General features: G+C 56.5%; 6 protein-coding genes across 6 annotated transcripts; 2 read left to right on the top strand and 4 right to left on the bottom strand.

The window, feature by feature from the left end:
* Nucleotides 1–251: 251 nt before the first annotated feature.
* Nucleotides 252–571, bottom strand: IE81DRAFT_282670 (zf-DNL-domain-containing protein; the record flags this gene model as incomplete). Its single annotated transcript, XM_025511541.1, has 2 exons — nucleotides 252–369; nucleotides 444–571. Coding segments are annotated over 2 exons (246 nt in total), but the record flags the coding sequence as incomplete, so codon positions are not given.
* A 140-nt stretch (nucleotides 572–711) lies between these two features.
* IE81DRAFT_65974 (hypothetical protein) lies at nucleotides 712–2,086 on the bottom strand. The gene has a single exon (XM_025517521.1). The coding sequence runs from the start codon at nucleotides 1,795–1,797 to the stop codon at nucleotides 811–813; it is 987 nt and encodes a 328-aa protein (XP_025370860.1). The 5' UTR covers nucleotides 1,798–2,086; the 3' UTR covers nucleotides 712–810.
* A 1,109-nt stretch (nucleotides 2,087–3,195) lies between these two features.
* On the top strand, nucleotides 3,196–6,613 carry IE81DRAFT_354255 (patatin-domain-containing protein; the record flags this gene model as incomplete). The annotated part of the gene is made up of 11 exons (XM_025516658.1): nucleotides 3,196–4,054; nucleotides 4,121–4,177; nucleotides 4,250–4,377; nucleotides 4,452–4,548; nucleotides 4,611–4,936; nucleotides 5,017–5,110; nucleotides 5,176–5,244; nucleotides 5,314–5,445; nucleotides 5,510–5,709; nucleotides 5,781–5,888; nucleotides 5,960–6,613. 11 exons carry the CDS (start codon nucleotides 3,196–3,198, stop codon nucleotides 6,611–6,613), a joined length of 2,724 nt encoding a protein of 907 aa, XP_025370859.1.
* An 88-nt stretch (nucleotides 6,614–6,701) lies between these two features.
* IE81DRAFT_65606 (hypothetical protein) lies at nucleotides 6,702–8,001 on the bottom strand. Its single transcript, XM_025517519.1, has 3 exons — nucleotides 7,660–8,001; nucleotides 7,497–7,589; nucleotides 6,702–7,411 (listed from the first exon to the last, which is right to left on the bottom strand). The coding sequence occupies exons 1-3, from the start codon at nucleotides 7,878–7,880 to the stop codon at nucleotides 6,790–6,792; spliced, it is 936 nt and encodes a 311-aa protein (XP_025370858.1). The 5' UTR covers nucleotides 7,881–8,001; the 3' UTR covers nucleotides 6,702–6,789.
* Nucleotides 8,002–10,085: 2,084 nt separating this feature from the next.
* IE81DRAFT_283302 (hypothetical protein) lies at nucleotides 10,086–14,603 on the bottom strand (the record flags this gene model as incomplete). Its single annotated transcript, XM_025511562.1, has 4 exons — nucleotides 10,086–10,135; nucleotides 10,661–12,181; nucleotides 12,230–13,906; nucleotides 14,078–14,603. Coding segments are annotated over 4 exons (3,774 nt in total), but the record flags the coding sequence as incomplete, so codon positions are not given.
* Nucleotides 14,604–17,031: 2,428 nt separating this feature from the next.
* IE81DRAFT_65492 (hypothetical protein) lies at nucleotides 17,032–19,737 on the top strand. The gene is made up of 11 exons (XM_025517518.1): nucleotides 17,032–17,436; nucleotides 17,572–17,706; nucleotides 17,864–17,875; nucleotides 18,119–18,309; nucleotides 18,387–18,485; nucleotides 18,565–18,624; nucleotides 18,716–18,722; nucleotides 18,785–18,825; nucleotides 18,910–18,973; nucleotides 19,136–19,300; nucleotides 19,518–19,737. Exons 1-10 carry the CDS (start codon nucleotides 17,401–17,403, stop codon nucleotides 19,238–19,240), a joined length of 750 nt encoding a protein of 249 aa, XP_025370856.1. The 5' UTR covers nucleotides 17,032–17,400; the 3' UTR covers nucleotides 19,241–19,300; nucleotides 19,518–19,737.
* Nucleotides 19,738–20,066: the final 329 nt, after the last annotated feature.

The following is a 20,066-nucleotide window of genomic DNA, read 5'->3' as shown; positions in this document are numbered from 1 at the left end:
CAAGAGCTTCAGCACATTCGCAGCTGCCTTCCAGCGACAAGGCGATCTGCGGTTTCGACTCAAAATGGTGAAGGTGTCGTACTACTATGTTACAGTCTTGAGTGGCGCACTCGTAAGATTTCCCCAAAAATCGTGCGCTCAAATCAAGGGTTTGGCTTTTGGTTAGACCCATCATCAACCACGCTCGCACCCTCACCCGCGCCTCCTCCCGAGCCCTCGTCCGATTCGATCTCGATAGTAGTACCTCCCTGGCCATCCGAGGCCTTCGTGCCTGTACGTACCCGCCCGCCGTGAGCACGCACCATCTCTTCCACAGTCCGCGCCTCGTTTGAATCTTTGAACCAGCCAAGATGGTCCGCAATGAGGTGCCTGCGACATCATGAGCAGATTGAGAGTGAGTTGCCAATCCACGGCTCTCATCCGAAACGGCAACAATAGCCCACCTATTTTTGCATCCCGGGCACTCGACGATCACAATGCCCTTTTGATATGCTCTGGCCGTGAATTCGTGCGCACTCCTATGTCCACAATTGGGGACGGTGCACGTAAAAGACAAGGCGAGCTTCCTCTCGATCTGCCCGACCTTGTACTGCGAGTCACCTCCTACATCTAGTCGAGGAGCTGAGGTGTGCATCATCCGGCGCTCGTCAGGACTGCGAAGACTTCCGGCCGCACTTTGCAGGAAAGTCCTTGGATGCCGTGACACGATGTGTGAGGGCACTGGATGAGGGTTGGGCGGTGCTAAACCGGCTAACCGCATGAATGCATGAGTCAGACCTGCCCACAGCTGCAAAGAAGAAAGCAGCACTATCAGCACGCCGCGTCGCCCTGCTCGCGACCCCGTCGTGTCCCGTGCGCGATTGCGCCGAAGCGGGCTGTCCTACTCACTTTTCGGCCAACAGCGGGCTCGATGCGTTCAACCACGTGCAAGTTGATTTGACCCAGATGATCGAACTCGTAGCGGAACCGAAGCGTGTACGATTGCGGTTGTCCAGTGACCCTGAGTTTGCCAGAGTAGGTGATCCGCGCCAGAATAGCATGCTTGGTAGTGGACGCTTGCTTGGTGGCGTTCGAGCTCGAGTCGTGCTGAGCGACTGCTGCCGGCAGACTTGCCATCGCAGCCGAGCAAGGTTTCCCGCTCCCGTCCACAAGCTTGATTCTCTCCAGATCAACTCTGCCCTCGGCGAAGATTGCGCTTAGAGCGTGTCGAAGAACATGGGCGCTGGCCAAGTATAGCCCTCTACCGCTGAAACCGAGGTTCGCAGCAGCAGCTGCTGCATCTGCGGCGGAGCCTGGCTCATCGTCGTGCTCGGGTGAAGGCAAGAAGCGGAAATGAATGTTGTTGCTAAAGACGGGACCTAAAGCTGCTGATCTTTCCGCTTGACTCGCGCTCGAGTGGTCGTAGTCTGCTATGCCTATCCGCAATAAGTCTGGCAAAGTAGCGCGTAAGAGGTCGAGTGCCCTGCCCAATCGGAGTCGGTACTCCTCCGGACTGATCGGACCCGCAGGAGGGTGCTGTGGAGATGTGAAGAATGGCGGATCGTCTCTGTGGACATTGCTTGGTGCAAAGGTCAGGGGCAGCAAAGGGGCTGCCGAAGGTGAGTGGGTTTGAAGCAGCTTCCCGGGCCCTGATGCAGTGGCGCGTGCAACCCTACCTGAGCACGCTAGATTGACTGGGGTGCGTGACGGCCTCGAAGTGGGTTCTGAGCTTGGGAACACCCTAACACTGCGCGCAGCGACCAGTCTCGGAGTGGACCCTGTGGCGAAGGTGGCCAATTTTCTCGTGGAAGCCGCCATGGCTGTTGATCACTTTCAGATGCCTCCCGGGCTTGGCAGCACGCGCACGATGAGTTTGGCGCGACGAAGGAAATTGCGAAAATGTGTGCGCGTTTTCCATGTAAGGGGGTGATGATGATCACCACTTGGTGCGCCTTGATGGGAAGTGTCTTAATGTGAGCGGCATCGATGTCCACTCTCGATTTCATGGCTCGAAGAGAATCACGAATCAAGATCGACTTGCAGAGTCACGAGTTGAGCTGAGCTGCTGTGCGCTCCCACGTGACGAGCTTTTGCGTTGCCTTCCCGCGGCCTCCGCGGACTTTGTGGACGCAAATCGCGGATGCTGCAGGCGAGCGCGCGTGAGTCTGTGAGTCGTGGGTGCCGCGCAATGCTGGGGCGCGCGGTGACGTAGACTGCATGTTGTCCGCGCACTTATTGTGACTTGACTGTACCGCGTACCGGTATATTCATCCAGACTCACAGACTCACTTCCGCGGTACGTAACCCTAAGTTGAGCGTGAATTGTTGGGGCCTCGAACGCGTTCCGAGCGCGGGGCTTGGACCAGCCCATCAGCGTGCCAGCGTCCCTCGATGCCTGAACTGGGTCGCAGACGTGCGCTCCTCAGCATTAACCATTGAGTGATCCACAAGTCATCGCGCGAGCTTGCGCTTCGGCGTCCTCGCATCTATGTCAAGTCAGGTTGGTGCGAGTCTTTTAGTAATTGAATCACACATTTGTCATGTGGGGGCCAGCGGGTGCGGGAATTCTTGGTTGAGTTTGAGTCACCAATCGTCTTGGGCGTAGCTGCCATCAGCCCGCTGTCCGAAAGAAACGGCCCGGCTTGTCATCAGCCAAGCTGGATGGGGAGCGTGCGGCTGCTGCTGCCTCTTGATGGCTCGCGTAGGCTTGATTTGTGATCAACTTGAATGTCGTAATTTAAGGCGCTGTGAGATCTATCGATCGACTAGCTGTTTATTGCGGGGAAGCAAAAAGGTGATCGGCGGACGTCGCGGCGGCTGGCTGCATCTGCACAGCATTCACCAGCAGCATGCATTCACAGCATTCAGAACTTGACCGCGCATATCACACAGCCTGGATTCCGACTGATGCCCAACGCTGACGCGCTTCCCCTTGGATACCGTCCTTACCCACCTCATCACCCGACGTGCGAACCGCTCACGGAGCTCTCCGCTACAGCAGCATTCATCAGTCATACTCCACCCTTTGGATCATCCACGTCCCCTGTTCAACACCCAAGGCTTCGACTGATATCACTCTCATCACACCAGGCGACATCTTTTCTGCGAGGACTCGCACTGAAAGACTCCGAGTCGCAGGCTATGTTCCAGTCACAGCCAGGCAGCGCCAACGCAAAGCGTGGTAGAGAGCGCATCTGGCCTGGTGTTCCCTTGTTCATGCGAAGAACGGGAAAGTCCAACACGACATCGGTTGACAGCAATGACAAGCTCCCAGGAAGCAGCTCGGACTCCAAGTCTTCGCCGTCACCTCCCCTGCCGCACTCCATAGGCATTGCCACTCTGCGCCCTCACGAACGCACCGCGTCCTGGCGAAACCTACTCTCGCCGCGCTCACCCGGCGTGGAGGTGCCAGAGCTTCACTCTCTGCTGACCGAGGTCTTTGAGAATCCGGATGATGTCGCTGCATTTGCGGATGCCCTTAGAGACGATGCGGGCAAGACGGAGCACGCGCACGAGCTCGGCCCGCTGACAGCCGACGAGCTGGCGCCTACTGCCGAAGACGACTATCCTGGAGCGACGACCCTCAAATCGCCAGGACTGGACGAGTCGACGAGCAAGAATGAATCCAGCGCTGAGATTAGCTCTCACTCCCAACATCGTCAGAACAGTCATCAAAGGAAAATCGGCAAGATTTCAGCGACTTCTGATTTTGCACCTGTGAGGGAAAAGACGTCGCACAAAGCTTCCAAGAAGCACGACTCGGGCTCGCGTCAGGGCCCAGTCTACGCCGTGCTGCGATTCCCCCTTTTGGTGGCCGTATGGCTGGCGATCATTGTGCAATTCCTGCTCTACGTGCTAGTCCGGCAGTGCGTGAACGTGATCGAGTACCTATCAGCTTGGCGAGGAGAGCGAGGAAGACTTCGTCGCAAGCTCAGAGCGTCACGCTCGTGGGAGGAGTGGACGACTACGGCCAAGGAGATGGACGAGTTTGGAGGTTTTGGCGAATGGAGGTACGAGGATGCCAGTGGGCTGTACGACTGGAGGTTGGTCAAGAAGGTCACCGCAAGCCTCAAAGGTGAGTGACAATGCGAAGAGTCTTGCAGCCTCCCTGATCATTGATGTTCTGCGATTTCCAATCAAGCCTTTCGAGAGCGAGACGATGCCGAGAACCTGCTTGGCGTGTTGGATTTGTGCATTCGTGAGTGCAAGATGGTAGCTTACACAATCACAATCACGACAGTGGAATCCTGATGCACGGGCGACCCTTCAGGAAACAACTTTGCCGGCATCGAAAACTTCAGGTTGTACAGTGAGACATACTTTGGCACTAAGTTCGCGATAGAGGCCTACCTTCAGGAGGCAGAGCGAGGCCTTGAATACGTGCGAACAACAGAAAAGGTCAGTGATCGCCTTATTCTGCTCACCTTTTGATCGCACATCGCTGACTTTGAGACTCTCGTTCCGTGCTTCAGCTTGCGATCGAGCACAAACGACAGTTCTATCGCAACGCTGCCAAAAATTTGGGCAAAAGCGCACTGTGTCTTTCAGGCGGAGGATCGTTCGGGTACTGTGAGTATTTACGTGGCTCGAAAGCTTGCTTTCAGGCTCACATGTCCACACCCCAAACGCAGACCACATTGGGCTAGTTCGAGCTTTGCTTGATGCCGATTTACTACCTTCTATAATCACCGGTACCTCTGCCGGTGGTCTTATCGCCGCTTTAGCTTGTACGCGAACCAAGGATGAGCTAAAGCACATCTTGGTGCCTGCGCTTGCTGATCGCATCACAGCCTGCGAAGAGTCCATCACCATTTGGGGTCCCAGAGCTTGGCGCACGGGTGCGCGATTCGATCTTGTGCCCTGGGCTGAGAAGGCTCAATACTTCACGATGGGCTCCTTGACTTTTCTGGAAGCATACAAGCGCACCGGCAAAATTCTCAACATCAGCGTAGTCCCGGTGAGTAGCTGGAAAAGACTTCGTCCGTGATCGACGCTGCTTCAAAAGCCACTGATGCCGTCTCTTCCTGCTGATGCTAGGCTGATCGCCATTCACCAACGATTCTTCTGAACATCATTTCTGCACCGCACTGCATCATTTGGTCTGCGCTGTTGGCTTCCGCTGCTGTGCCAGGTCAGTCTCGACGCGTTGCGCTTCCTCCATGCAAGCGCTGATCTGTCTTCACTTGGACTATGCAGGTATCCTCAATCCTGTGTGTCTGATGTCCAAGGATCCTAAGACTGGGCAAGCGAAACCATGGAATTGGGGTCAGTAGCACTCGTGCAACACTTTCGTGAAATCCCAGCTTACTGACTCGTCCATATTGCACATTGCAGGTCATCGATTCAAAGATGGCAGTCTGCGCGTCGATATACCCCTTCAAGATCTGCACGCCCTTTACAATGTCAACTATCCTATCGTGTCTCAAGTCAACCCGCATGTGCATCTGTTCTTCTATAGTCCGCAAGGTGAGACGTCGTCAGCACTCTCGCTCGAGCTAGCTCCCCATACTGACCCTTGTGACTGCTGCAGGTGCACCTGGACGGCCAGTCGCGCATCGCAAGGGCAAGGGATGGCGTGGTGGCTTCCTCCTAAGTGCTGCTGAGCATGTTCTTAAGCTGCACCTTTCGGTCAACTTCAAGGTAGTCCGTGATTTGGATCTCATGCCTACCATCCTGGGCGCCGACTGGTCTCAAGTCTTCCTGCAGCGCTTTGCTGGTGCCGTCACTATTGTGAGCTCCCGGTGCAACATTGCGCTGGAGAGTATGCACACGCTGACACCATGGACACGCTTGTCTCCCAGTGGCCGCGAACCCGCGCTTGGGACTGGGTACGGATTCTTAGCGACCCAGACCGCAAGGAGCTAGCCCGGATGATGCAGATTGGCCGGACAGTAACATTCCCGAAGCTGGTGAGCATATCAAGGCTGGACCGTGCAATCGTTTATGTGCTGAACTCGACCTCGTTTGGGGTTCCTCATAGCACATGATATCAAACCGGCGGCGCCTGGAGGCGGCTGTAGAGCAGGGTAGACTGGAAGTCCGAAGAGCTGTGCGGCAACGCGCTGCTGAGCAGAGAACGCCTGCGGCTGCTGAAGCGGGATTGTCCACCTCCGCGGACAAGGCGAGGCTCTCGGATGAAAGCGCCAACGACCCGGGTGACTTCTTCCTTAGCAAGAAGCTGTCTGATGGAGCGCGGCCCAGACTCTTCCCTCGTCTGAGCAGTTATGCGTCTGCTCAGCTGAGCGATGAGGGCAATGCCACGCCGACTGACGTGGAAACGCCTGGGGAATTTCTGCCGCGCCGTTCGCGCCTGCGATCAGCCAACGATGCGGACGTCAGGCAATTTGGCGGCTCCAAGACCAGTCGCAAGGGGCTCTTGTGGCTGCGTGGCAAAGGCAATGTTGACGAGGATGGAGATGACGCAACGCCGGCTTCAGTGACGAACAAAGCACACTCAGGAGTCGTGGAGAATGACTTCGCCAACAAGCCTCTCACCGCTGCGGCGCTCAGCCCGCGTGGATCTACGCACGCCAAGAAATGGCGACGCGGATCAATGCGCTCAGGTGATCATCAAAATGGCTTTTTCGACGAAGGCGAAAGCAACAGTTCCAGTGAAGAAGACGAGGACTCGTAATTATCCCTCTTGTACATCAGGCATCGAGCCTCAGATTCCTTGCAAACGACACCTGCCGACGATTAACAGAACAGGGGACAGCAATGAGATGATTGCGATTGACTAAAGAGGCAAGGAAATGTGACAAAGGTATTGGTGTTTAGTATGCAGGAACATAAGACGAAAGTTGGACAAGCTCAGTTCTCCTTGCCGGCACGAGCGCGGTTGGCAGCCTCCTTAGGTGTGCGGAGCACGTCGAATGGGGAGAGGATGGCAACAGTGTTGTCGTCGCTCACGGCCTTGGCGTCGGCCTTGATGACGACGGCGTAGGTGCGGCCACCCTGGACCTCGGCGGGGACAGTCACCTTTCCGCCCTGGATCTTGGCCAAGGCGGTGGTGCCTGCAGCGGTGATGAAGGCGACGGACTGGCCATCCTTGACACCGTCGCCCTTGACGCCGACGGTAGCGCCGGTGGTGGGCGTGGTGCTCCAAGATGCGGCAGGGAAAGCCTTGACGGGCAGAGCGGGGTTGCTGTCGGGGCACTTCTTGATGAAGGGGGCGGCCAAGCTGTAGACTTGCGAGAAGGAAGTCAGAGGGGTGTCGTAGGCTGCGCCGGCGGGGTCACCGTCAGCTCTGCCCTTGCGAGCAGCTGCTTGAGCCCAAGCGGAGTGACGAGCCTCGGTAGTCAGAACGGTGGCGGCGGCCGTGAGGTAGGCTGGGGAGGTGATGTTTTGTGCTGCGCCGGCGTACGCGCTGACTCCAACACCCTCGAGGACAACGCTGGTCTGGACGAATTTGTTGACATCGCCGTTGACGCCGCTGTGACATCGGATGATGGACGGCACATCAGTCTACAACGGTTCACCACGCGTCACGTCAAGCAGTGCGGATGCACTCAACTCACAAGTCGTATGTGCAAGGCTTGGTAGCCTTGTCTCCGAGGGCCTGGCTCAAGAACTTGACGTGGCTAGCCTCGTGACCTCCGATCTGGAGGAAGCTGTGGGAAAGATTGCGAAGCGGTTTCAGCGACGAGATTTCCGCACAGAGCCCACAGGTGGCAGACTCACCGAGCGTGGACAAAGGTGTCGTAACCAGCAGCGGAGAAGGCTTGGAGAGACGGCAGCTCCTTGTAGAAAGCGTTCTCAAGATGCTCGAGGGTAAGAGCGTAGTTGAGGATGACGTCGTCAATGTTGGCCTGTCCAGGCTCGGCGCGACGCTCGATGGAGGCGGGTGCGGCAACGGCAGCAGCTGCCAGCGCGAGGAAAGCAAGGAACTTGGATGCGACCATTTTGATGACTGTATGGAGATGACTAGGTGAGGTTGGATGAGGCTTGAAGTGGAAGGATAGCTGGTGGGGGGAGGGAATTGATGGGACTAGTTGGGGAAAGGCGAGCTTCTAAGTGTCTGCTTTATATCCCTCATAGCAAGCACATAGACAGCTGGGAAGGGCGCCCACGATTGCTCGGCTTCTCCTCCACAAAGCCCCACACAACCATACGATGCACTCTGAGAGAGGTGGAGCTGTGGTGGTCATTGCATGCGGCTTCTGGAGGTAGCACACAGTCGCGGGGGCTTTCGGCATTTCTCCTGGGTCGACGCCGGATATTGCTCGACATGGCACATTGGCAGTTCAGCTTGAGCAGTGCGCTCTTCGGCGGGCAAGAAGACTTTCTGTTTGCTTGCTCTGGACCCTGGGTAAGCATGCGTCATGCGGTGAGCGCTGAATATCAGGCCATCCTGGCGCACGCAGTCGGCAGTCAAAAGTATGCATCATATGATGAGATGAACTCTTGCTGTGACGCGATATGAGCTGTTGCTGTGATCAAATTAAGCGCTGCAGCTCTGCAACGTGCCTCGATCACTTCAGTAGTTTCTCGATGAGCAAAGTCGCATACCAGTAGCCGGAGTGGAGCGTCTTGGCAGCTTCGGAAGATTCCTTTGGGACCAAAAGGTATCTGATCTGACTGATTGCATTAAAGTTGGGCCACCTTTTGCGTTGATGCACGAGTGCTGTGAACGAGCGCGCGCCACCTCCTGCCGGCCAGGGCTCCTGAGAGGGAGTGTGTCCAATCACGGATGAGGAGCGCCTCCTGTTGCGGTCGCTTAGTGTGGGGCTTGGCCCGGCAGCAAATCAACTCCTCAAGTGTCCTCTCAATGCCTCCGGCGCTCAGTCACACGTGTGCAAGGCTACCCTACCCGTGCCGCGCCCCGACGTGTGAAGCACAAGGTCACAAGTCCTTGCGGACCATCGGGCGGCCATGCACAACCGTAGGGTGGGTGGGTGGCTTAATGCTCACCTTGGGCTTGGGCCCGCGATGATTCTCCTTTGCCCGCTCACCAAATAAGCTGCCGTTAGTGCGACAAAGCGCAAGTCTCGAGCCCGCCAAATCTAATGGCTGCCTCCTGCTGGGCGTCGAGCGGGATTAGGCAGCACGGACCCACGGCACCCACACTGTCCCAAACAGATCTCTCATAAGCGACCGTCAGATATGGTGTGTACTGTACAAAAGCACATATTCACGCCCCTCGCCACACCCCGTGACTGCCATGCGTGCACCAGAGCGCTCTCCGAAGAGAAGAGATTGATGCCGCGAGAATCATCCATCGTGGATACCATCCATCCACAACCCTTTCTGGTCGCGCTAGGTGCGATGCGGTATCAGATATTCGCGACAGCCCCGCTCGTGAGCACACGTTTCGTCCAAGTCGGGGGGGGGAGGGGGCTGCATATCCAGGTAGGCACGCGCAATCAACTACAGGCGCTGTGCCTGACAGACTGCAGGCAATGCGAGTCGTGAGTATCGTGGTCGGTCTGTCGTTGCCGATCGAGTCTGAGTGAGTGGTACGTTGCATGAATCGTGCCATGAGCAGGTACAACGTAAATCACGAATGTGGTTGTTGCTCTTTTTGATCGACTGCAGTGCAGTGCAGTGCAGTGCAGCTGCCTTGCGCCGAGCGAGACGCGCAAGCAAGCTATACTCACACTCACACTGTACCTACCGTCACCCCGTAGTCCCAAAACGGTGCCGCGCTTAGCTTTTTGCTCCCAGCCGAGCGCATGCATATGGGCCGCACGCGCCCGAGTACAGAAAACAGGCCATTTGTGATCAGTCAGTCCACCGCGTGATGAGGGTGAGCGGCGCGCATCATTCGGTCCACGCATCCACATCTGGAATGCAGCTGCTCCGCTTGCAGGGAGGGGCCTAGACCGTTGCGTCTTCGTCATGACCTACCTGCCATGGCCCTTTGCGCAGCTGCTGCATGGGCGATGACGAGAATCGAGAATAGAAGGAAGGCAACATCCAATCTGCGAATCATTGCACGTCATCGGCATGCTTTGGTGGATGGGGAATTTTGATTGGAAGACTGAAATGAGCCCATCTTGCCCACTTCAGAGACCAGGCGATCGTATCATTCTCGGCAAGCTTGCCATCGCCGAGCCTTTGGATCAACCGTTGTAGATTAACATTGCATTGGGGTATTAATTTGCAAAGGGTGCACAGCGGCGGTGCCAAGCCTCGCCGGTGCGCAGCACAACGACGGCTTTGTCCACCTGCTCATCATAAATCTCATCTCTCCACGGCCGAATGCCGTCCACATCGCGGCTAGAGGATGGAGGGCTATCGCTGTCAAAGCCCTTCGTCCACCTTGGAGTGCTAAGCCGTCTTGGTCTGTCCACACGCGAGACCGCGCTGATGTCCAAGTCTCCCTCCATCGACCTCTGTCTTTGACGACCATCTTCATCTGAGAATCCTAATCTTGGCGTGGGCAGAGCAGAGAAGCTCTCGCTTGGGTCCGTCGCCATGCTAGACACAGACATAGAGCGAGAAATACTGGCAAAGGAGGGCAGCGCGTGCCCTGCGCCGGCAGGCTGACCGGTGAAGTAGCCTCCTGGTTCGTCATCCCCTAGAGGTCTGGCAACGCCCTTGCCCTTGTCTGGCCTTGGTGACACAGCTGGCTGGAGTAGAGGACTAGCGGGTCGAGACGGAATCGTATCCAGATTCGGCACGCTCGACTTTCTACGCATTCGCGTGACGGTAGGTGACGGCGACGTTTCCATGTCGCGACTAGCAGCGTCTGCAGCTCGGCCTCCGATCTTGCTCGCGTCTTCGTCTGCAAAGAGCGGACCACCACACCGATTGCATGTCTGCGATACGGCCTTAGGCCTCCAGCCTCGTCTACGCTGACGAGTCAAGCTGGACAGCACTGTAAAGACGTCGCGATCAAATAAGCGATTGGTGATGTCAAGCAGCTCTATCCTGAGCTGATAGGCGTCCAGCATACCCTCCAGCACCGTGCGCACTTCGGCGTACATCCGCCCAGACGATTCATCGCCGTCTAAGGTCTCTGACGACTCTAGCGCAAGCTTTCTGAAGAGGTCCGGGAATGAGATGGCGTCCGCAGAGGTTGACGACACCAGAGAGGACAGCGCATCGCGGACGAGTGCGCGGCAAAATCTCATTGCAGCGGTCGGCTGCTGAGCGCTGTCTGGTCCTGCGGCGACCGCGGCGACCCCGTGCATCAGCCCCATCAACGACTGAAGGAGGTGAAGCCATGCATCCTTGAATGAGATTGCTGAAGAAGTTGACTGGTGCACTGTCGAGTGCGTGTCGACTCGCTTGCAGAAGTCGACGACCTGATCGACGAGACGACGCAGCTTCTCTGCGCTGCTCGAAGCCTCGAGGCTCAAGGAAGCATCCGACTGACTGGCATCGTCGGCTCGAAGGCCCACCGCTTCCAACGCCACAAAGCGATCAAGAGCCTGGAAAGCTTGCTTGCGCTCCCCTAATTCGCAAAGAGCCCAGAAGACGGCATCGTAGCACTCGCGCTCCTCGCCGATTTCGACGACTCGTCTCAAGTCGAAGTACTCTGCATTTTGAATGGAGAGGCTCCGAACGAGAGCGCCGGGTTCAAGGTCGGCTACAAGAGAGACGAAGAGATGCCTCGCGGATTGATCAAGATGAGCTGAATCCAAAGAGGCGTCTGCACTAGACGCTGTCTGGCCTGGATCCGCTGCAAGACCTGCAAAGCTCCGGAGATACTCCAACTGCGCCGTCTGGTCCGCATGCAATCTGGCCAGTACCTCTCCGTGTCGTTCGCAGCAAAAGCGGTCCACAAGACTCGCCGTCCCAGACGGACTCTTGTGTGCCAGGCGGGGAGCCGCATCAAGGAGTAGCTGCTGCAGACTGGCGTCTAGGCCTGCTTTGCCGCTGGATAGCGCTGCGCTGGACAGCACAGCGTTTAGCTGTCCAAACACCTCGTTTCCAGCACATGGGTCCTGCAGGAACATGGTGACCAGCTTGTCCCATTTGCCTGCACTTCGATAAGCTTTTTGCAGCACTCGCACAAAGCCTGCCTGCTCAAAGAGTGCCAATAGCGACTCGGTCTGTTCTATCTTGTATAGCGACAAAAGGCACTCGACCCCCAGCTGGCGATCTTCCCGAGTTTCGCCGTCCATGCTTGTCGACAGGATAGTCAACAGACGCGCGACTTGATCGGCCCGAAGTCGAATGAATTGAGGATACTTTGGGGCATTGCGCGCCACAAAAAGACAGCAAAAGGTGACCGCCGTTTCGGAAAGCTTGGGCACTTCATCAGAGCGACGGCTGGCCTCGGTGTACGGATCGAGGGCGTGACCTCCTTCCGCTCGATTTGTGTCGATGATTTCCAGCAGGACAGAGATCAGCAATTGGCGAGTGACATTATCTCCAGAGTGAGCGAGTGAGTTGTCTTCGGTCTCATCCCCATCAAGGAAAGAATCCTCGAAAGCAACGTCAAGCGCATCGAGGAAAGCCTCAGCGTCGAAGTCCAAAAACAAGCGAAGGTAGGGATATGTGGGTTCGTGCCTTTCCTCTTGAGTGAAGACGAGTTGTCCTCCGGGTCCAGGTGGCCAAGCGACGCAGCGTCCGGAAAACAGAAAGGAATAGAGCGTCCTCTTTGCCGAGACACTTCTCGCCTCGGCGAGAGGCTCTTGACTGGGGTATGATCTCCCCGCGAGGATCACGGACAAATACGAGAAGATTTTGTACGCGTCGTCCTCATTTGCTGTGAGCATCTGCTCGGCTACGTCTTCGCTACTTTGCCGCTCCTTGTTTGTCGCCTTAAGCACGCCCATGAGCTCCACGATGGGAGCGACGTAGTCGTCCATGACCGAGTTGTAGACGTAAATCAAAGCATCCCAAAGACGTTGTTGCAGGCAGAGCGATAATGCCTGATCGATATCGAGGCAAGCGGGGTCGACGTGCCATATGATCCTCTCTGCTAGGTCGTACTCTTCTCGCAACTGTCGGAAGGCGACCAAGCGCTGCACCACTGGGATTGGCAGAACACGTATGCGTCCCGTAACAATGAACAGCTCAAGTTGCTCTGCAAATATAGACTCTATGCCGTTGTCAGCGTAGGCATCGTAGATTTCGCCAAAGAGGAGGTCTAGATCTTCGATGGAGACACAGGCTTCAGCGCAGGAAGCTGCGAGTTGTTGAAATTGCTCGGTCCTGTCCACCCCGCGACCATCCGGCGTGACGTGTGTCGAGTCGGTCAGTCTCTCTGGCGAGAAGGCGTATTGCACAGAAGCACGCATGAGCTCTCTGAGTTTGCCGCCAACTACACTTTGGCGCGCATACACATCATCTGGCAGTCCCAAGGCTTGCTGGCCCCTGGCACCAGTGTAGAAGGCAGTGGCAAGGTCGACAGCTCCAAGAAAGTCTCCTTTTGAGACAAAGCTTAAGAGGTGGTCTGCCCAAGACAAAGCTGTACCCGCGACGACTTCGCGCGTGGTGAGAATGAACACCTGACCCTTGTAGGACCTCATGCTGTGCGCCGCTGAAGGTGCAAGTGACCGCGAGCCTCCGTCAGCAAGCTCTGCCTTCGAGCGCAGCTCAGATGAACCTGCTACGCGCCATTCGCGCAAGACAAGAGGCGGTATGACCTCCGTCAAATGCTGTGATGCCACGCATTGTTTTCGTGCGAGCGAGAAGAGCTGCAGGTCACCCGACGATCCGAGCACGAACAAATGCTCGCGCGACAGCCACTGCAAGGCTATGATAGTCTCGTGGTGCGTGTATGTCGTCTCGTCTGCGAATTGGAGCTCTGTCTTGGACACCGTCGAGCCATTGGTGCTTGCTGCAGCTGTTGCATTGCCAGCTATCACATATACCGGGCGTAATGCGGTCACGAAGAGATGGTTCCCAAAGCTATGCGCAAGGAGGGGGTCCGAAGGGGAAGGTGCAATGGGGACTCCGTCCTGACTTTCGCCTGTCGCTGGATACCAAGTCACCATGCTAGCCAAAGCATCTCGGTCTGAATTGAGCCAGGCTGGTTTTGACTTCGCCTCGGCTTCGTGATTCGGCGCAGTACCAAGTCCGGGCGAATCGGCTCGGTACGGACGGCCATCGAAGGCCGGCGAGTTCAGAATGGAGCCTCCGTCCAAATGGCGTGCTTGCGAGTCCTTTGTAGAATCCAACTCCCGCTCTCCCGCGCTTGCACCTGGCGAGGGAGCTGTGCGTCGATACCAAGTCCTTGCAGTCGGTTTCAAAGAGACGATGACGAGCTTCGAGGGTGTCACAAGGGCGACAAAGCTGAATTGATCTGCAAAGTGCGAAATCGGGCCAAGGGGAAGTGCTGACATTCCTAAGATAGTCGAGCGAGGGTTCACTGGAACGTGGGAAGCGTCGGGCCCAAGAGACTTCGTCATTCGCGCTTCCGGATATCTGCCCAATATCCGAAGCGTGTCATTCGAGGACACGCCCAAAATTTTCCCAAGGGAGTGGTAGAAAGCAAGCCCATGCTCATCTGCACTGACAATGGCCGTGTGCCTTAGTCCCACAAAGGACAAGTGCAGTATGCGAGAGTTAATCAGATGACCCTCCTTGCGCCCAGAGAATACATCACCAGCTTGGACAGGCGATACATGACGCGCTAGCGAAGTCGGTCGCGCCAAGTCGTACAGCATGAGTTGACCAGAACCGTGACCGACGGCCACGTACGTATGATCTGATGAGATCGCTAGCGCTGTGACGGGGCCAGCAGAGCGTGCTGTATCCGGCAGAGGAGCGATCAGTATTCCCTGCGATTTTGCATGAGTTACGTTGCCGCGTTGCTGATCAGGCTCACCTTGTTCATGATCCAAGAACGTCTGACCCCCGCTTGGGTGCCCATGCACTACGACAGTCCCATCCGCGCGTCCGACAGCTATCAGCCCACCGCCCACAGCCAATACTGAGCCCGGCTTAAGCGAAGCTCCGGTGCGATCTACACCGTTCCGCATCTGCCTAGCCGGCATCGTAGCAAGATGCGGCGAGAGTTTGCGAATGGCGGACCATCTGTAGGGTGGCAGATCAGCGTTGGGCGCAACAGCGCGGCACCGGCGGGGAGCACATGACAAATCGCTTGCATCTGAGGGTCCCACTCCTGTCGAAGAATGAAGGGAACGCTGCAGTTCTGCTTCGCCATCGGCTTCAATGAGCGGTCCTATGGACTGGAGTGGGCCGAGAGAAGAGGTTCCGTATGGGAATGCCATTCGTCTACGTTTCTTCCCTGTTCTTGAAGATCCCTGAGATATGGATGAAGCGCTCGAGGAAGGAACGTGCATGCCGGAGTCCCTAGTCTCGTCATATGTGCCTGCCATCATTGAGGCAGATACGCTGCCCGTGCTCGACAGGCGAAGACTGCCGGGTCGTGAAGGGCCAGCGTCGTCGTTGTGGCGCGATCCAAGGCCCAGCCCTGCAGCTCTCAGTCTCGACAAGGTTGGGTATCCAGCTGGTCTCACCCTGCGGGTGGAGTGAGTCCAAGAGGTGTCCCCTTGAGCAGAGTCCACCGTGATGTCCGGTAGCATGAAGCTTTCGTCGGCGGTTCCTGCTTGTCTAGTCGATCCTGGATAGGTGAAGGCTTCTTCTTCTGATTCAAAGGCCACATCCGAGCCTCCCTCGCCATTGCGCGTAGTGTTCAGTTGGGCTAGCTCACCCGGCAAGGCCTCGTCGTCGCTCCCTAGAGCATCTTTCAAACGGTCAGCGTAGCTTTGAACAGGACGCAAAGCTGCTTCATTCACGTCCGCATCACTGTTTTCTTCTCCATCCGCGTCTTCGCTGCTCCCGAACAGCTGCTTGCGGCGATCGGTGCCGCTGTAGAAGAACTCCTCTTCGTCCTCGTCGCCTTCCGACTGCAATTGGCCATTTGGTTGACCATTGACGACGACCTTTCCCTTCTCTGAGCGCGCATGTCCGTTGACGAGGCCCCCTTGGCCGGGTAGTGACGACTCCGAAGTATCGTGAGCCTCGTCACCCTCGTCATCATCCATGAAAGCCGCGAGGCGCTGCTCGTAGGACAGCTGCTCATCGCGTGGGGAACTGCTCCGCGACATTGCTCATCGAGGCCATCCGCGAATTGGCGCAGTGAATGTATGCAGCCAAGCGACAGTGAAAGTGGTGATCGAGGAGTAGGGAATCACCAAGTGATGAGGGCCAGCATGGTCGTGCGCATGAAACTTGGATGGTTGTCGGTTTTGCCTGGGAGCGACAGAGCCAGGAGAGTAATGTCGTTGGGCTTTGTGACCTCGTTGCCATCAGTGCGTTTTGGACGAAGGGGCTGGCAAGGAAGAGATGGTGCTGTCTATTTCCAGCAGAGACGTGCTCCACACGCACCGATCGCCCTTCTTCCAATGAAGTGTCAATGCCCGCTATGTTCACTCAGACCAAAACGGATGACTTGACTGATGAGCGAGCGAGCGGTTGAGCCAAGTAAGTTGCTGCTGCAGGTGCTGCTGCGTCTGCATGGCCGTGATTTCGGCGCTCGGGCGCGGCGCAATCGGCGAGACAGAGCCACAGATCGTCATGACACGTGACTTTGCGTTGGACCCCGGCTCTTATCCTCCGGTCGTCTTTCCACGTGGTGCTCGTTTTGCACTCAATCACGAATTTGTCATCACTCTCGGATGACCCCAGCCGCTTGTTCTCTGGCTGTCACAGCTAGCCCAAGACATTCGTGATTTGGCATCATGAATTGACGATTGCCGTGAACATGAGCATGACACTCACAGCTTACCTTGCCGCGAGTGATCGATTAGCCTGCAGTCGTCGAGTCAAGAGTCACCAGCAGGGATCTTCTTGACTGCCAGCACGCCTGAGGAGGCGTTCACGATTGTGAATCACAAGACAATCTGAATGTGAATCACGGATGTGAATGACGCAGCAGGCTCGCGTACAGTACGTACGTGCCGCGAAGTTTGATCGGCTTCGCGCACATTCACAAATTTGTGGCTGTCCACAGGCGACCGAGTGACAGCAGCTATGGCCACTCCGAGTCGTGAGTACAGTACACCTACCGCGTGTATCGATAGCTAGCTGATGCTCTGGAGCTGTGCTGTGCTGTGCTGTGCGCACCACGCATCTCTCAATTGCTGCGCACCTGATGCGTGAGAGCGCTGCTGCATGCCTATGCGAGTCGTCGTCGTGACGGCCGCGAGCGCGCCGCCCGCCGCCCGCCGCCGCGCCTGCCATAAATCATCCCGCGCGGCGACTGTGCAAGAATTTGTGAGCGTCTATACTGTAGCATGCATGCATATGCAGCAGCAGCACACTCTGACTCAAATTGCACCAGCAGCAAAACGCAAGACCGCGGTCGCCGCGCGCGCACGAGCACGAAATTCGAACTCTCGATGAGCGCAAAGACGCGCAGCGCAGCTAGCAGATTCGTGCAAGAGGCCAAGGCGGGCGCGGTGGCAGTGGCATTGGCAGTGGCAGTGGCAGTGGCAGTGGCAGTGGCACCAGCCATACTCCGGTGATGGGAAGCTAGCTATAGGCTGGCAGCGGGCCATGTCCACCCTACGGTCAAGTCACGGTTGTGATCGAGTGAGCATCAGCAGCTACGGTATACTGTAGCTGCCTGCTGGCGTGCGCGTGCGTGTGCGTGCGTGCGTTTTTGCTGGTTGCACTAACGCCCTCTGAGAATCCTCATCCTATCAATCAACTTCCAACCTTGCAAAGCATCGCTCGTCCCCAAAGCGCCAGCAAGTGCACCTTTCTCATCCTACTGCTCTGCGGAACTTTTACAACTCATTGCCCAGCATGGCTGCTCAACTCCAAGTCATCCAGCAAAAGGCTGAGTACTTTGTCTCCCAGGTGCGCGTCCTTCCAGGCTTATCTCTGCTGTCGCGACACTCCGCGAAAGTCGGGCGGAGGTCACGGCAGGCCAAGCGCGAGCGCCAAATTTGCCCATACTAACACATCTTCGTCCTTCGCACTCTCTGCGACGTCTTTTCGACCATCCTACCGCTAGGTTGACAAAGAGGTGCGTACATTGCTCAGTGTGGAGCTCTCGATGCTCACGGGGGAGCGTTCGGGGTGCGGATCGCGCACGCGAGGGTTGCGAGACTGTCGGGATAGGAGCGAGCGCAAATTCTACGATGCTGAAGCTGCGATCATGGCATGCTCTGCATTGTGAAGCTCGACACTCACTACTCGTCAAGTCTTCCTGGGCTGTCTGCTGACGCAGCTTTCTTTCCCCTGCGTTCTCATTGGTGCCTGTCTGCAGCTCTCCAAGTACCCCCAGCTCGTCAGGCTCGAGCAAACTGTGCCCGTGCCCAAGGCTTACGCTGCCATTGGTGGCTTCGGTCTGTTCACTTTGGTGCGTAAGCGCAAGGTGCTTTCGGGTCGCCGTCCCCAACAGACTCACATCCTTGTACTCTGTCATTTGTCCCGTCTACAGTTTGTGTTCTTTAACATGTGAGCTGCGCTTCGCGTGACAAGGAAAGTTCGGTCCACATTCGGATGGTCTGACGCCTCTTTCGCCATGCAAACAGCTTCGCCGGCTTCTTGACCAACTTGGTTGGCTTCGTCCTTCCCGCCTACTTCTCAATGAAGGCTTTGGAGTCCCCTCAGCCTCAGGATGATGTTCAGTGGTGCGTGACGACATGACAGGCGAAGTTGGGGGTGTATATGTGTGCATCTTCGTCTAATGCTGCGTTATCCCCTTTACAGGCTCACTTACTGGGTCGTCTTCGGCTTCTTCAACTTCATCGAGTCTTTCGTTGACTTGATGTGAGTAGGTCCTGGTGCACAAGAGGCCAAATTCGGGTTGCAGAGCTGACGAAGATGTCCAATGAACACGTGTCTTTCGTATGCGTTGCAGTCTCTACGTAAGTGTAGTCCGCGTGCCGCACGCGCTTCGCCCCACCGTGCACAGCTGACCAGGCCTGAGGCACTTCGCATTGCCAACTCCCAATCTTGCGTCATACAGTGGTGAGTTTGTGTAGTGATGGCCTCTGTGGCTGAAGGCTCTGTGTGAGCAGGTCCTGACATGGCGCAATTCTCCAACATCCTTAGGTTCCCCTTTTACTACACCTTCAAGACCTTTGCTATTGTCTGGCTCATGCTGCCTCAGACACAGGTGCGTAATTCGAGTCGCATTTTTAATTGCCCACTCTTGCAGACAGATCCCGAAGGGCGGAGCTTCTGTATCGCGAGACCACCTATCACAGTTGGGCTATGCAAGCCGGCGCGTCCGGCACCAAGGTGCTGACATCCATCATTTTTAACACTGCTTGCACAGGGAGCCAAGTTGATCTACCACCGCGCCTTGCGTCCCCTCCTCGCGCAGACTGGCTCACGCTCCGCCGCTGCACCAGTAGCGCCCACTGCTGCTGACGTCAACTAAATCTGACGCACGCGGCTGCGAATGTAGAGCAACTCGAGATGCATTGCCCTGCGTTCTCACATTCAGTGGCGGTATTAGAGTGACGGAGCGCAAGGTCTTTCCAGCTGGCAGGTATTGTTCGACATTACTGTGCGCATCAGCCGCCTTCCAGCGAAGCCTTAGAAGAGGAAACGGATCACGGCCGCGGTTTGCAACCAGCCAACTTTTCTGGGGGTCAAGGCTCGCGTGGGTGGCTGCATGATGCTCCACGCGTCACCTGCTGCGCTCCTCGTTCTACCCGCTTCCTTCTGAACCCGATGCCACGTCATCTCTCGCGACCTCGACCTGAACAACACCAAATCCCCCTTCCGACTCAATTTCTCTTTCCGTCGAGAGAAGTCGCTGCGCTTTCTACGTGTTGGGCATTCCATCGTAAATGCGCTCCTGGTTTCTCTTTTGGCCATTCTCATCCACGTCTTGTCCCCTCAACCCCGCCTGCTCGTCCCCCCCTTTCCATTTCTGAAATGCAAAATGAACGCGACTCGCGACTGACATCACGCGCTCGGGGGAAGGCGAGAGGAGAAATGTGCCGAGCGCATCATGTGCATGACGCGTACCGATATCGTGTGCAACAATGATGAGCCGATCGACGTGTGTGTCAAACAAGGTTTGTTTAGAACGTCACGTCTGTATGGATCGATTTTCTTGATACACGCGAGAGAGTCTGCAATAATGAAAAAGTGGAGGGATGTCAACACGAGAGGTGCAAATGCAAGCAAGGGCAACGTCCCGTGACGTCGGAGATTGCACAATGATCAACAAAGGGCGCCAATCTTGATATAGAGGG

This window comes from Ceraceosorus guamensis (assembly GCF_003144195.1).
Source record: "Ceraceosorus guamensis strain MCA 4658 unplaced genomic scaffold IE81scaffold_17, whole genome shotgun sequence".
NCBI classification, from domain to species: Eukaryota; Fungi; Basidiomycota; class Exobasidiomycetes; order Ceraceosorales; family Ceraceosoraceae; genus Ceraceosorus; species Ceraceosorus guamensis.
Note: the sequence above shows the minus strand (reverse complement) of the source record. Positions and strands in the feature narration are given on the sequence as shown.